Source organism: Brienomyrus brachyistius, chromosome 8, assembly GCF_023856365.1.
Source record: "Brienomyrus brachyistius isolate T26 chromosome 8, BBRACH_0.4, whole genome shotgun sequence".
NCBI classification, from domain to species: domain Eukaryota; kingdom Metazoa; phylum Chordata; class Actinopteri; order Osteoglossiformes; family Mormyridae; genus Brienomyrus; species Brienomyrus brachyistius.
The window spans coordinates 12306303-12320725 of NC_064540.1; the positions used below are offsets into that span (position 1 = coordinate 12306303).

The window sequence follows — 14423 nt, forward strand, 5'->3', positions numbered from 1 at the left end:
CAGGTGATTATTTTTCTGAATTGTTCACTAGGTAGAGTATTGAAAACCGATACAAGTCTGGTATTTAAAAGTTTATTTATATCGAACACAGTTACACAGTTCCATTGTTTAAAAATATACAATTTCATTTTTCAAATGAAAAATAGCATTTTCCCAGTGCACATTACTAAAAAGTACTTTTGAGTCCACAGGGGACTCCCATCCCTGAATTCCACGCTTATTTCCCTTGATCCACGCGAGCACAAAACAGCTCATGAAAGTAGCGACTGTGGACTGACCCTGGACCGGCACCTTGCTTGAGGCTAACCGCGCATCAGCCAATGCTACACTTTCATTAGAAGACAAAAAGCGATCGCTTCTTCTTTCTCCTTTAGCTTCATTGTGGAAAAAGGGAGAGGAAATATTGCGCATAATTACACCTGCGTTACGCACGCGACGATATCGCAGTATAAATTCATCTCAGCGCTTTTGGCTAAAAACAACTATAGTGACCACAAAAACGGTGATGTGAACATAAATAAATCACTTTTACGTTTCTGTATGACTTCAGTAACATTTTTAATATATATTACAAATATAGATCACATACCAAACACTTCATTGATACCTCTAACAGAGTAAATTTGATCCTAGCGGAACATGATTGCTGGCTGGCCTGCACCTCTGCCGTCCCCCTGCTGCTTCCTCTCATGTGCAAAGAGCTGCTTCCTTGGCAATACAACACGATACATTCTAAGAACAGCGCCCTGCCTGCAGGCTTTAATCCTGAGTTTGCGGTGTGCTTCTGGCCCGCGTCGCCTCACCTGCACGCACAAACAGTGGAGGAGCGACAGAGACAATCTAGACCTGTGCAAAGAGTGAGGGAAGTAGACAGAGGCAGAGTTTCCATGCCCAGTGGCAGTGCTTGAGAGAAGAAGGGCTTGTTGGAGATGAAATGCGAGTTTAACTACTGCTGCTTCCTGTGCTTTGAGTTCTGAGGCGAACCAACCAGGGACCTGTCCTCTCCAAAGACATCTGGGGCTGACCAGTGCCTTTTCCGGGGCTGTGCTGTGCATTTGTCTGGGCTCGGGGGGCTCTTGGGGGGCTCGGCCGAGGGCGGTGTCTCGGGCGGGGCTGGTGTCAGGGCGAAGCACACGTCCCCAACAGCGAGCTGCCGGCAGCGGAGCCCATACAGACAGGCTGTTTTCTGCGGGTCACAAGAGGACCAGCCCCGTTCACATACGAAGAATGGATACTCCAGCAAGACTTCCAGTAACTCCTGGGGAAACACACACATACGCAGCCCGTCACAGTGTCCTTAGGAACACACATAGATGAGAATTTATCGTCTATAAAACAAAAATGAGAAAAGATGCTACGCAAATAGCCATTGGTTCTTTTGCATGCATTGAAACGCTAACTGAAAACTACCGTGAAAGTTTAAATTAAGTACAACAGCACAGTTTTAAATTTTTTTTCATGTCATGAACTGAAGCTTGAATGTTAAATTATTGAAACCAGCACCCGAGGAGCACAAAGAACACATGAGGTACCCTGGTCATGTGTGGATGTCATCACAGTTTACCTGAGTCGGGTGGTCGGCTAGGTGGACCTGCAGATGCATGTAGCCTGGGGTCACACTGGGGCTGATGCCCAGCACTGTGCAGGAGCTGAGGCACAGCCCAGGCCTCGGGCTCCCCGACAGCAGGAAGTCCTCTGTCTGCAGCTCCTCCACCCTCTTCAGTCTCCCACCACTTAGTTCCACAAGAGAACCACCTGCAAAGGGGGACGGGGCCTTGGATAGGTGTAGCTCCCCGCTAGCATCCCTGGGTTTGCACCATTGCTTGGTTTCTTGCACGTCTCCAGCCCTGGCCAGCTGCAAGCACTTATCCTGAAGGTCCCGAGGATGGATATCGGGGGATAGTCCTGCAGGTCTACGCGCAGCTATGACTTGGGGGCTTGGCTCAGCAGCCTTCTGGGGTGGCTTTTGTGATGCATGCATCAGCCTACGGGAGTTATGATTGTCTTCAGCAGTAATAGGTTCCCTTCTAAGGGAGGCAGTGCTGAACTGTGCTTGGGGGTTCTTGTCACGCTGCAAAGACGATAAGTCTTGGAGGCTTGTTGGGGGGCAGTCCCTAGCTGGCCCGCCTTGGTTGATGAGAAGTGCCCTCTCACTGTTAGCCAGAGAGCCCAGCTGGCCTGCTTCGCAAGGCTGATGGACCTCACTCCAAGCTTCCCTCCAGGGGAAACCATTGGGCCTCCACTCTGAAAAGTATTTCCCTCTATTTAAAGGGAGGACCCTGAGAGGTGATGTCACCCTGTGGTCTGAATGAGCAAATGGATCACTGAATGGGTATTCCACGCCATGGGAGGCGGAGCCTGTTAGAGGGGGTGCTGCTGGAGCGTGAGGCCACCTGGGCTGTGGCTGTCTGGGATGGATCGGGTGCCTGTTCCCAGAATACTGCTCTCTCCACGAAGACAAGCCATCTTGGTCGAAAGGAAAAGGGTTTGGTGCCATCGTGGGACAAGACATGTACCAGGGTACTGGGAAGTTGGTTGGTGTCAGGGGAAGGTATTCAGCATAGGGGCTGGGCTGCCTGCTGGATTTCCCCCTGATGGGTGCACTGTATGGTGCAGGCACCTTGAAGCAGTGGTCACTGGAGCTGGCCTCTGCCCGGCTCTCCCTGGGTTCCCTCTTCTTTGGAGGGAGGCGCTCTGTACCTGGGCTGGGAGGGCGGTTCATCTGTGCACCCCGGGGGAGGGAATGTGGACACTTAGGTCACATGTGCTTCCGGGAAGCACAGATGCAGAAGGGCGACTCTTATCTGCCGTGACATCGTGAAAGAAAGGTCATTGGCCGCTTTCCTCTGAATACAAAGTCACTCGCTGAAAAAGAGGGAGTAATAGAGCACATATAAACATAAAAGGTAACCATGCAAAAATGTAGCATAAATGATTCAGTATCTGTGGAGGTTTAAGGGGTTTAGGGCGTCTTCACTCTGAAGGTTGAATGTTGACCTTTAGCATTATCACCCACTGATCTGTCATAACCCTGATCCACATGCACATTCATTAAGCTTTTTTGCCTTCCCCCATTGTTTCCCGTACCATCACTGTTTCTCTGTTTACTTTCTCTTGTCATCTCTAAGGAGAATTTCTGTATAACTAGTCGTATGCCACATGAAGACCAAGACTGGAACTTCCTGAATGAAACAGCACCCATCAAGCTGCAGAAGGTTGCTGAGCCCCAACCTGGCCTCAAAATATCACTTCCCACCTCCCGTATCTGAAAAGCCTCCTAAGGTTGATGATCTGACAAGTGTATTGAAGTCAGTGCTTCTCAAGCACCTGTTCCCACTTATTCAGAGACAAGCCAGGCCAAGCTTCTCCAAATTTTACTGAGCTGCTTGTCATGGGTGCAAAGAGATGCAAAGGAAATTCAGATGGTACGGTGTATTCTGTACACCTTGCAATGGTGTTATTTTCTGCCAGAACAGAAATAAGAGAAAAAGGTTATTTGATGCATGGTGCAAGTGTAAAATGCATGTAGATGCATATAGAACGTGGATTATACTGTCAACACACAGATGTATAATGTGGATTTATATGTGGACATATAGTTCACCTAATGTTTTTACCCACTCTCCTACTCCCAGTTCCCAGTTAAATTGGAGCTCAGGTCAGTGACTTGCTATTAAGCAAACGAGAATGTCACCCATAAAAACAGTTCGATTAAAAAAAGTGACTCCTATTTAGGACCATAAGCAAAAGCAGGGTACTATCCAAGTGAGAAGCCAATATACTGATCCTATATGTTCTCTCTGCTGCTGGAGACTATAGGGTGAGGCGTATTACTGGAATCCTCTGTCATACCGCTGCTGCTTGAGATTCTAAGTGTTGCAGGTATTTTGTGTTTGAAGGCACTGTACCTGCTTGGTAGGATGCGGATTTCCCCATTAGGGCATCACAACCTAGGAAGACATGCAACACGGTGTAAACAGCTACAGCTGAATTACTTTGGAGTAAAACCTGTTCATCAGGTTGCATTTGTTGCACAGGCGTGGCCCGAAAACATTAGTGTAAGCTTTTCTTAGAAACGTCAAGCAACATGAACGAAAACTAACACAAAACAGCCATAAGACCTTGAAAAAATGCAGTGTTGCGAAGATAATTAGTGCCTGTGTTTTATCTGTGAATACCAGGCACTTCCTAAAATAATTACAGTTTGGTATCTTTCCCAGGAACACTGTAGTGGGAGTCCATGACCTTCCCAACCTCTTCCTCATTAATCCGAAGGTGGTATCACAAAATCTTTGCCAAAAGAAATGTTTGAACTGCCAATATTTATTCACACTTCGGAAAGTCTTCAAATCCCTGTAATCCACAGACTGAATAACACACTTGACCGCACAATACTTGGCACCTAAGAATAATTCCCAGCAGCGGTGTTGCTAAATTATACCTTTTGACAAAAGGGAGTTAGATTCTAAACAAGTTCTGGCATGAGGTCGACAGTCACTGAGCCCTGAAGTGTTGCACTACCTGTGAATCATTTGCGAAAGCGATGGCACCGTGCCAGTGGCAGACAGCACACTGACAGTGTGACAGAGTTACCTGACATAATTGCAAATGTTTCCACAGTGAATCTGAATGGAAAGGCTGCTTGAATCAATGACACTGGATAGTAATATTAACATCTGTACAGCGACATATGTAACTAGCTTATACAATACTCCTAGTATATGTAATGACTGGTTATGACAAGTTTATAGGTTCAAGTTCAGGAAAGTAACTAATGTTGTGTTCTTGAGTGAAGCACTCAACGTAAATTATTCCAGTAAAAGCTATACAAGCGAAGAGGATTACCTGTGTAAAATGTTTTGGATAAATAAACACTTAATAATCTATGTCACTCAGAGTTGGTTTATGGCTGTGCAGGTTAAGACTCTATACCCATGATCGAGATGACACCAGTTCTAATCCTGTGGTCAGTAGAGTGATGTCACCATTATTCCCTTGAATAAGGCTCCAAACCCTCCTTGCTCCAGGGATTGGCTGATCCTACTTTCTCACTTTTACATTACTATCGATAAAAGCATTTCCTGAATCAATGAATGTACTGTAAGCACAGCTGATGGAAAAGCTTGGTACTACAGTACCTATCTCTGGACATTTACTTCATCCCAGTTAATAAGTTCACCTGTTTAAAACTGGGCTTGTTTTGTACTTAATTATTAGTTTTAAACAAGCGACACACTAAAATGTCATCTTGGGACATCATTCGGCAAAATCTTAGCACCACTGCACTGCAGGATGCTTCTCTTTTTCATTAGCATGATTTGGTTCCAACATATATTACTTTTGAACTGCACCTCAATCATTTAAGACTTTATACATTGCGATTTGTTTGAAAGATCGGCACTGTGTTTACTACAAACAATAACAGCAGCAGTTGTGAACTGAATGGTTGAACGGTTAAATAGGAAATGGTTTAATGGTGAACTGGATGCTTTAAAAAGCAAAGGGGAATAAAAAGAAAACGAATGCATGTAATTCACATCTACAGCATCGCCTTTTGTGTTTAAGTTTAGTTTTTCAAATTCATGTTATTTTTTTTAAATAAAAAAGCACTTTAGACAAGACACTGACGCCAGACCTGTGCACTTGTGTTATATGAGACAAAGGTCATGAACTCCTTCGCTGTGAGGAAACACACAAAACGGCAAAGGGGGCTTACAGGTCCTGAACCTCTACGCGCTGCATTAAAAAACGGCGCCAGTAAAGAGGAAATTCCATTCAATGCAGGAGCTACAGCATTAAATAATCAACTTAAAAAGGAGGGTAGACATGGAAATACCTTCACCACTGCCTCGCAAACGCAGCATCCTCGAGAATATGTTCGAATAACAGCGTGTATCTCCAAAAAAGCTGCAAGGTCGCAGGAGAGAGGCTACCGACTAACCCGCTGGCTCTCTTCTGAGGCTTTTCGCTTCGCAGCGCATTTGCGATGTCAAATCTGTCAAGAATCTGCTGCTCATTGCAAGGCACGCCGCCACCACAAGTGCCCATGTGTACGTACATGCATACACATACACAAACACACACCCACCCACCCACACGCTCGCAGTCACGGTATCAGGAGCAAGGCTGTTGCTGACTCAAACCAAAACTGCCCCTCGAACCGCATACACTCAGACGTGTTTATCCTGCAAGTTCATTTCATGCAGCCAGCAAATTTAATACATGACTTTTACACAGCCGTCTCAATGCTAGTCGTGCGACCGCTATGCTTATGTTCATATGTATGTTTATATGTTTGTATATCCAATGCCAAAAAAACGTAGGAGCCCAGTTACAGAAAATAGCATGTACTGCAAGTTTATTAAAGTTTAATTAAAGTAGACATATCGAGCCCCAGCAGCTGAATATAAGCACTATTGCATAAAGTTGTCAGTGATACTCAGTGTTCAGCTGCTAAACTGCCAAACCAGGCAAAGCGAGCTAATGTCAGGGAAGAGCATAGTCTAGATGGCAAATAAAAGGTTCATTATTGTGGGGGCGATTGACTGCTTTTCCTTGTGATTTTGAACATATACATTTTAATCTATACAAACTTAATATACATGCGATGCTTGGATTATTTTTTAGAGATTAGCTTTTAGAGATTGTCGTTGCTCTTCAGAACTTTGTCTTTGTATCAATACTTTTTGTCACTTAAACAGACAAGTCAGAAAATTTTCTGCCAGATGAATATAAGACACATAGCACCAAAAAATTAATTTTTCATTTGGTCCACTTACTGTCACAGTATTCAGTTTGACGCTCAAACCAGAAATGCGCTTGATATAAAGATACTACATGCTACTACACAACACACAGCACAACGAGTCTTTCTGCTGAGAAACGGCCCCCTCTCCAGGTGAAAGATTAGGTCGTCACAGAATAGCTCCAGGTTCATGAACGGAAAAACGCATAGCCTGCTTTCGTTTAAACGTTCAGCTGAAATGCCCAGTCTGTGTTTTTCTGTACTTTCCGCCTGATTACTGAAGTGTACCATGACGAGGTTCCAGGCTCAGTCCGTAAAAATGCACACTAATTATTAATTGGCTGTAAGTTTCATCATCATCCACGAGATGTTTAAACATCACTCCTATGGGAAACCAAGCAAAAGGCAACAAAGGGGGTATTAAGCTTTTAATGCTGCTAATTCCAGAACCAACGCCTCACCCCGCCCTGCCTCACTCCACTCTGTCTCACCCTAACCAAACCCTATCCCACAATCACCCTGGAGGAAGATACTAATAGTCCCACACAACGGTCGGAGTCTGCACTCTGGCCCTGGGGTATAAATAGGTGAGAAATGCTCACTAAAGCTGGATTCCAGGTGCTGTTAAAAGTGTGACCTACTTCGTACCCTTGGCTGCTTTGTTTGGCTTCTTGCATGAACTTCGACCACCGGGGCTGCAGAGAACAAAGAGCTGCACTCTGCTGGTGCTTCAGATGGAACCCGGCCACCGATGTCCCATAGGTATCAAAGCTGGCTAAAGGTGATTCAGATAAGCAGCCCATGATGAATGAAAGCCATATTTATTTAACAGAGCATCCCACCAGTTTACTGTCATGTAACTAATGAAGGTGCCACGGGTGCGAATTCCCAAATGCTTCCTTTGAGTTCATAGCCTCCTCCTGGGTGTTCAGCTTGAATTTCCTGCATACACATTGCATACCCACACACGTACACACATAAAATACATCTGAAAAATGATTCAGTGGTCTTCCTTGTATACAAAGCGAGCTCTTGGCTTTCTCCACCACTTGCTATGCACTCTCTGTGTCTTCTGTGGTCCCGCTGAGAGAGGTCACTGAAATGCTTCTCCACCGACGTGCCCAACTTCACCTCCCTGGCATTCCAGAGAGATTAGTCCATTTGAGGGCCATGGGCCCTGAAACAGAAGGTGCTACCGGCAACATGTTACCTGAGATCATTGTATGTTGCTCCACCCTAGTTAAGTTATAGTTAGAATGACATCACATTTAGGTCATGTTACTGTAACATTTGATGTGTCTATGTGAAAACGCTGGAAAACAATTCGCCAACACAAAGGCCTTGACTTCCAACCATAAGACTCTACTGAGGCTCCAAACATATGCCAAAGCTTATTTAAAGGTCAAATTATGTCTAGAGTGCATGGCACCCGTTTGTATTTAAGCATCTTTATTGGTCACACTGTTTAGGTGCTGTGCTGGCCTTACGGAGAGAAATCAAGGCCTAAGACTCAATATTACATCCTTGGATCTTCTGCCTTTATCCCAAGACATCCGCCTTCTGCAATACATTCAAAGGTGGAAACTTCAAATCCAGACCAAGATTTTGTTCCAACCAAGCAGTTGAGTACTCTGTCAGTACGTTTACATGTAGGCTAAGAAAACTGAATTATTGTGTTTAAAACCGAACTTTTAAAGTATATGTAAACGTGTTACTCTGACTGAAATAGCACTAAATCAAATTTCTCAAAGTCAGAGTAAGATACCCAGATAATGTGATTTGGGGTCAATTTACTCCTTCATGTATACATTCAGTTGGACTCAAACTGGCCTAGGCGCTCTGCAGGTGCTCCACAGTTTTTCCTCTGAGCTTTGACCTGGAAGTCAGGTCAAAGAAGCCGGTAAACAGAAGAAGCACAGAGAATAGTAAAGGACGTACACCACGTACAAAATTTACAGCGCTGTAAAACTGTCCAATTAACCGCTCAGGTGCCGTACTTTTGGTACTTCAAGAAGGTACCAAAAGTACAGTACTTCAAGGTTTTGGTTTTCCACTGGCATAAAAAGTGGTACTGGCACCAAATGACATCACAACGCAAGGCTGGATATTTTGTACGGAATTCAAGAAATGTAGTATATTATACTGTAGTATATTATAGTGCTGGATGATGTGTAATATTAATACGAACATCGCATGTTATGCACATCCAATCGCTAGTCAGCTAGATTAAGATCAGGCTTTTTCTTTCCTTGAATTTGGTATGGATATTATAGCACATGGAGTTTAAATGTCGCTAAAACATCTTTAACTCTGTCATAAGGAAAAAAACTTAGCAATTTTTGCAATTTTAATGATTATTCCTTTTCAAGATTATCTAGTATTTGTTTAAAATCACTTTAAAGTTTACCTCCACTGCTTTTGCATGAGCACTGCATGCGTTCTCTGAGACAATCATAATCATTTTCATCCTTGCTGTTTAAATCGCTCCTAGACGGGTTCATGAGAAATGTATGTTAAAATACTATCTACTTATTACAGTATACTATCCTGATCTTGTATCTGTTCTACCGAACAGATCGCAATTAAAACTTCATTTGTCCACGCATCCATTACTATTAATTTTATTATTACTTCTTGTCAGTGACGTAATAGGTGAACTGGAAAAGCCCAATACTAACAAGCTGAAAGGAGCCATATTACCACCTATCATAGCGGAGTCGGACATACTTCGGTCAATAAATCGATTCCTCTCCTGTGCATGTATACTGGGACAATGACAGTAGTCCGATTAAATGGCGAAGTTGAGCTATAGTTGTAGCTTGACTTAACCGTGCATGTAAACGTATTGAGTGACTGCGACTCTTTGTACTCAACTTGGTTGGTTGAAACAAAATCCTAGTCTGGATTTGTACTTTCAGAACCCAAACTATCCATCTCTGAATACATTGTAGACCCTCCTGCTCAAACCACCCTCTTCAGTTCCCTACCCTGGTCCCTACCTCTTCCCTCGTGGTCTTGTCTTCAGGAACTGGTGCTCTGATTGCCACGGCCTGGCTTTTATTCCTGCTCAGGGAGCACATAGCATCTACGTATTTTTGGTATGTGGCTCTGTGGGTTTGGTGGTTGTGCCTTTAATAGAGAAGTTGCTGGTTTTAATCTCATAGCATAAGGAGTGATAACTGTTGGGCTGTTGATTAGCCCCAAAAACATGGATAAACAGCTGACCCTGTTCTCTGGCATTAAGCTTTGCTCTCTCACATGTGTGAGGTACAGAGATATACTTACAAATCCTGCCGACAGTATGTTGCATGGAAGGCAGACCAATGACATCTGTTTACATTACAGATAGTCAGCTCCATAGATATTTTAGCTGTGTGTATATAGCTGGGCACCTTACTTATAGGTAAATCAGCGTAATCTGGAGATTGTCTCACCAAGTCACTTATACAAATGACTAGAAGGCTATAGCTGCTGGAATTCTAAGCTAATTGGAATTTTAAAAATCTGCCATAGAGTGCTAATGTCATAGACAGCAGGAGCTCGGCCACAGCCGTCCAGCCTGCAGGAGTAACCAGCCATTCTCATCGGGGACAGAGCCCCCTGCTACAAACTACAAAAATCAGAAACACCCACTGACTCATTTACACATCATCCCAGCGTGCAGCAGCGAGCTTCTGCAAAAATAAACCCGATAAAGGCACTGTGAATTCTCGTTGAGTTTGGGTGGGGGGGGGGGGGGGGGGCTTTGTTATGGAAACGAACAACAGTGACCACCTTGGAGAAAGTGTCACCCTGCCAAGCCAAGCCAAAGTCCCCAGCCAAAAAGCCACAGGGCTTGTCGTCGAGACCCCGCTGTGCACATGTCCACCGCCCTGGCACCTCGGAGAGACGTGCCCTCAAACATCTCTTTCCACAACATCACCAGTATAGAGCTGCTCATTAAAATGTTCCCTCTAGGTTGTCTTCTATTTTACTACCACAAATATTTACGTTTATTTGTTTAGCAGACGCTTTTATCCCAAATAATGCACATTTGAGAAAGCCGATTCAGCCAGGGCCAGGACTGACTCTTGTTTTAAGGATCCAGAAGACAAGGAGTCTGTGATCACTCTAACAGCCAGGGGACTCAAACATACTGCTTTGTGACCAAGTGCACAAGTCCTGTCACACAGAGTCACACACAGCCCCAACCAATACTTGCTCAGTAATGCAGGAGCATAATGCCGCAGTAACAGCCTTACTAGCATTACCTAAAATCTTGCCAGAACATTTGCTTTCTAGGTGGCACGTGTGACTTCAGCCACCAGGAACGACAGGCATCGGCAGAACTGGGTGGTGTGCATCACACCTTTCATTGTGCTATCTCAATCACACCTTTCATTGTGCTATCTCAATCACACCTTTCATTGTTAAACTGTACTACTTATTTGTACGTTGTGTCAGTATACCCTTACCTCAAGCGACACACGCAGGTGACCGCATCCACACATTACTCATGTGTTCAAGTACAGCTACAACCAGAGATCCAGCCACCAAAATTACAGCCACTTCGACGCGTCGTTCAGCCATCTTGCAAGCATCACATAAACGCCATAGGTTTTATTGACTTTGAAACTTACAGCACTTAACTACCATGAGAAGTGATGACCTTGCTTTAAGAGAGCGAAAATCAAGCTCAATAGATGTCACATGAAAGGATTCCGTAGTCACAGGACAAATAATGGTATCCAAAAAAAGTTCAATCATGCCTTGTTTCGTTATTGCTCAGGATTACCTACAAAGAGACTTTGGTTGTTTGAGCTTCTGTCAGACCAGAAGGATGGCAGCGTTCTCAATATCACTTACGGTTATAAATAGGCATTTTCACACAGCCGAAGGTGGATTCCCATTCAGCATGCAGTTTAAACTATAATAGACAAATTAGATCTAAAAGAGCCAGGCAGCTCAAAGGGAACTATCACCATCCGAAACAGGGAATTAGAATGCAACAGACACCAAATATCTGCTGATCATGGTCTCACAGCCAAGGACAACAGTGGGGGGGGAGCCTTGCTTATTTGTTTGTTTTGACCGTGTCTTTTTCATGAATTCCATGGGGTTTACCCTTGAGTACAGAGTATGCAGATTAAAGGCTCACTTCCCCTTGATCTTGATATCACTAAAACTGTTGTTGTTGTGGTGATGGCTTGTGAGGCGGCAGTGTGTGCAGAGCGGGAGGGCTCGGCTACATCCAGTCCGTCAGAATGGAAATCAGCCCCTGGGATGTGGAGGTGGACAGGGGGGCGGTGCTGGCAGCCATCGCATGCTGCCGCTGATAGGCGATGTGCGAGCGCCTCACATTCACATCCCTATATCTGTACTTGTGAACGTCCTCATTCCTCTCCCTGCCTGATTACCACCTCCGCCTCTTCCCTGTCTCTTTCCCCTAGTTGTCCATGTCTCTGTCTACATCCACATCACTGTCACTGCACTTTTATGTTTATTGTCTTGCCACCTGCTGTGTCTCTCGTCATTGCTGTCAAGGCCCCACCTCGTCACTGTGGCGTGTTTCTGTCACTGTCCCTGCTCATATCTCCTGTGCCTTGTCCTCTTGTCCTCGTCACCGTCCCATTCTCCCAGTTGTACCTGCACTGTCCATGGCCTCGCTTCCTGTGCCTGCTGGTGCCCGCCTATGCTGCTGTCTGTGGTGCCCCGGGAACCGCTCAGCTGTGAGAGGAGTCAGTTTGCCTGTTTCCACACGAAGACTCGCTTGCATGGTATTCTTTTTAAGACGAACATGCCCGTGCCCAGACAGACACACACCCACACAGAGTATAAGAAGTACAGAAGTCAGAGTGGCTTACCTCTGTGGGTCAGTACTTAAGCGTGCTGAGCAGAGCGTCCTCACTGGCGCCCGTGAGGGCACAGTAGATCGGAGTATCCAAATCTGATACACATAGCCTCTATATGTCTCTCCCTTCCTCCCTTTCTGCTCGCTCGGCCAGTGTGACTGCTCTCCCTGCCTCTCTCTCTCTCTATATCTCTCTCTCTATCCCTTCCCCCCTTCTCTTTCGCTCTTGTCTTTCCTTCACCCTCTCAGCTGCTCACTCACCCAACAGAGAGCTCACTCTCCCTCCCTCTCACTTTCTACTCCTCTCTGCCTCAGCCTCTCTCTCTCTCTCTCTCTCTCTTCTCTCTCTCTATGGGTGTATAATTAGATGTGACTCCGCTGTGATACTCCTCAGGCTCACCGTGGGAGGACTGAGGCCCGCCCGCTCTGGTGCTCCTCCTGTATATGACTCCCTCTTAACCTCCCCGCTTACCCGGGCTGGGACTTGGGTCACTGGCTATGGCTCAGCCACTGGATTTGCGCTTAAGGTGCGGACGTCTCCCAAATGATTCCCAAGCACAGGTCAAGATGTTCTTTTCATGCACTGCTTATTCATTTATAAGTAACTAAGGGACTATATATAAACACCAAATCTTATTGTATTTACCCATCCACTGAGTCACTGTGCTAGATAAAATATTTAAAAATGAACAAGATTATACATATTAAACAATGAAAACTTATGTGTAGGACATAAATGACCCGGCAGTTGGGTTAAAAATTACAGTAAATCTTTGATGACACATATTAATTTTGTGACATTATGTCTGATTTTGATCTTGTTGTTCCTCTGATTTGTTTATTTAAGCTTCGGCATATGTATGTGCAGAAATGTCGTGCCAAGTCTGCGTCGGCGTTAGGAAAACAAACCCTCTATCAAGGCTGTTTAAGCCTGTTACATTGGCTGTACAGACAAGACAGACTGACACCTTCATACATATAACGCTCGTTTTAATTCAAGGTCTGCCTGCTGTAAACTATCATTAAATAACTGTCATTAAGTACCAGAGTTCCTTGCACCTTGAGGCACATTGAAGTTATTTGAACACCCATGCCTGCATTTCCTGGAAGGTCATCCTGAAATACCTTGTTAAGAAAGTATCTCTGTACTCCTGTTTTTATTTAATTTTATTCTATTGTTTCTGGACCTAATTAACTCTTGTTTTTATCTTTTTAAATGTGTATCACCTTCCTTTCTGTATTCCTTTGCTGCTGGACTAAGGAAATTGTGCCCTAGAGGGATCGATAAAGCTATATCAATCAATCAGTCCTACATCAGACCAAGGTCAGGCGAAGCGTACTGACATTCAGGATTATATGTCCAAAGGAAATTACCTCAGTGCATCTAAACATGATGACTAGTGGCCCTGGGATTTTGGAGTGACTTTACACTGACACGCTTTGTCTCGCTGTGAGCGGACTGGCGAATGGGACTGCATTAGCATATGGGAGACACACACACCTGAAAACAAAACCAGGTCAGGAGGAGCTAGCGATAGGTGCCAGGTTAGCCGTGTAGGTGTTCTGACTGGGGGTGGGAGAAAATAAGACCGAATGTTATATAATGACTCAGAGGTGGGAGTATGTGAAATGAATGAGCGTGCTCCTAACCCTAACCCACCTCACAGACGGTGACAGCACTACCTCCAGCCGAGGTGGTTTACTGACCCGAGTATCGCTTCCATAAAGCAGGTATCACTGAGCACCAGGGCCACAACCAAGTCGGCGACTCAGCATGCGACTGCTCAGTCTAAATTTGCGTCTTTTTTACCATCTGCTGCCCCAGAAAAACAAGGGGAACCATGTGTT

At 44.9% G+C, this 14423-nt stretch overlaps 1 protein-coding gene across 12 annotated transcripts; it reads right to left on the minus strand.

The window, feature by feature from the left end:
* Positions 1-58: 58 nt before the first annotated feature.
* Positions 59-12933, minus strand: LOC125747410 (uncharacterized). Of its 12 annotated transcripts, none has more exons than XM_049022636.1 (5): positions 12589-12933; positions 9745-9874; positions 3909-3950; positions 1565-2865; positions 59-1258 (listed from the first exon to the last, which is right to left on the minus strand). In XM_049022636.1, the coding sequence occupies exons 4-5, from the start codon at positions 2720-2722 to the stop codon at positions 947-949; spliced, it is 1470 nt and encodes a 489-aa protein (XP_048878593.1). In that variant the 5' UTR covers positions 2723-2865; positions 3909-3950; positions 9745-9874; positions 12589-12933; the 3' UTR covers positions 59-946. The 12 variants fall into 12 exon arrangements, with proteins under 12 accessions (XP_048878593.1, XP_048878595.1, XP_048878589.1 ...); XM_049022638.1 differs by lacking the exon at positions 9745-9874 and adding an exon at positions 12371-12451; XM_049022632.1 differs by lacking the exon at positions 9745-9874 and adding an exon at positions 12276-12451.
* Positions 12934-14423: the final 1490 nt, after the last annotated feature.

What these genes read in the sequence shown, in the direction of transcription:
- LOC125747410 (XM_049022641.1), bottom strand. Translation starts at nt 2,722, where the DNA reads ATGAACCGCCCTCCCAGCCCAGGTACAGAGCGCCTCCCTCCAAAGAAG. An exon ending in TAGCCGACCACCCGACTCAG is followed by an intron (nt 1,259 to 1,564) that starts GTAAACTGTGAT and finishes GTGTTTCCCCAG; the next exon opens with GAGTTACTGGAAGTCTTGCT.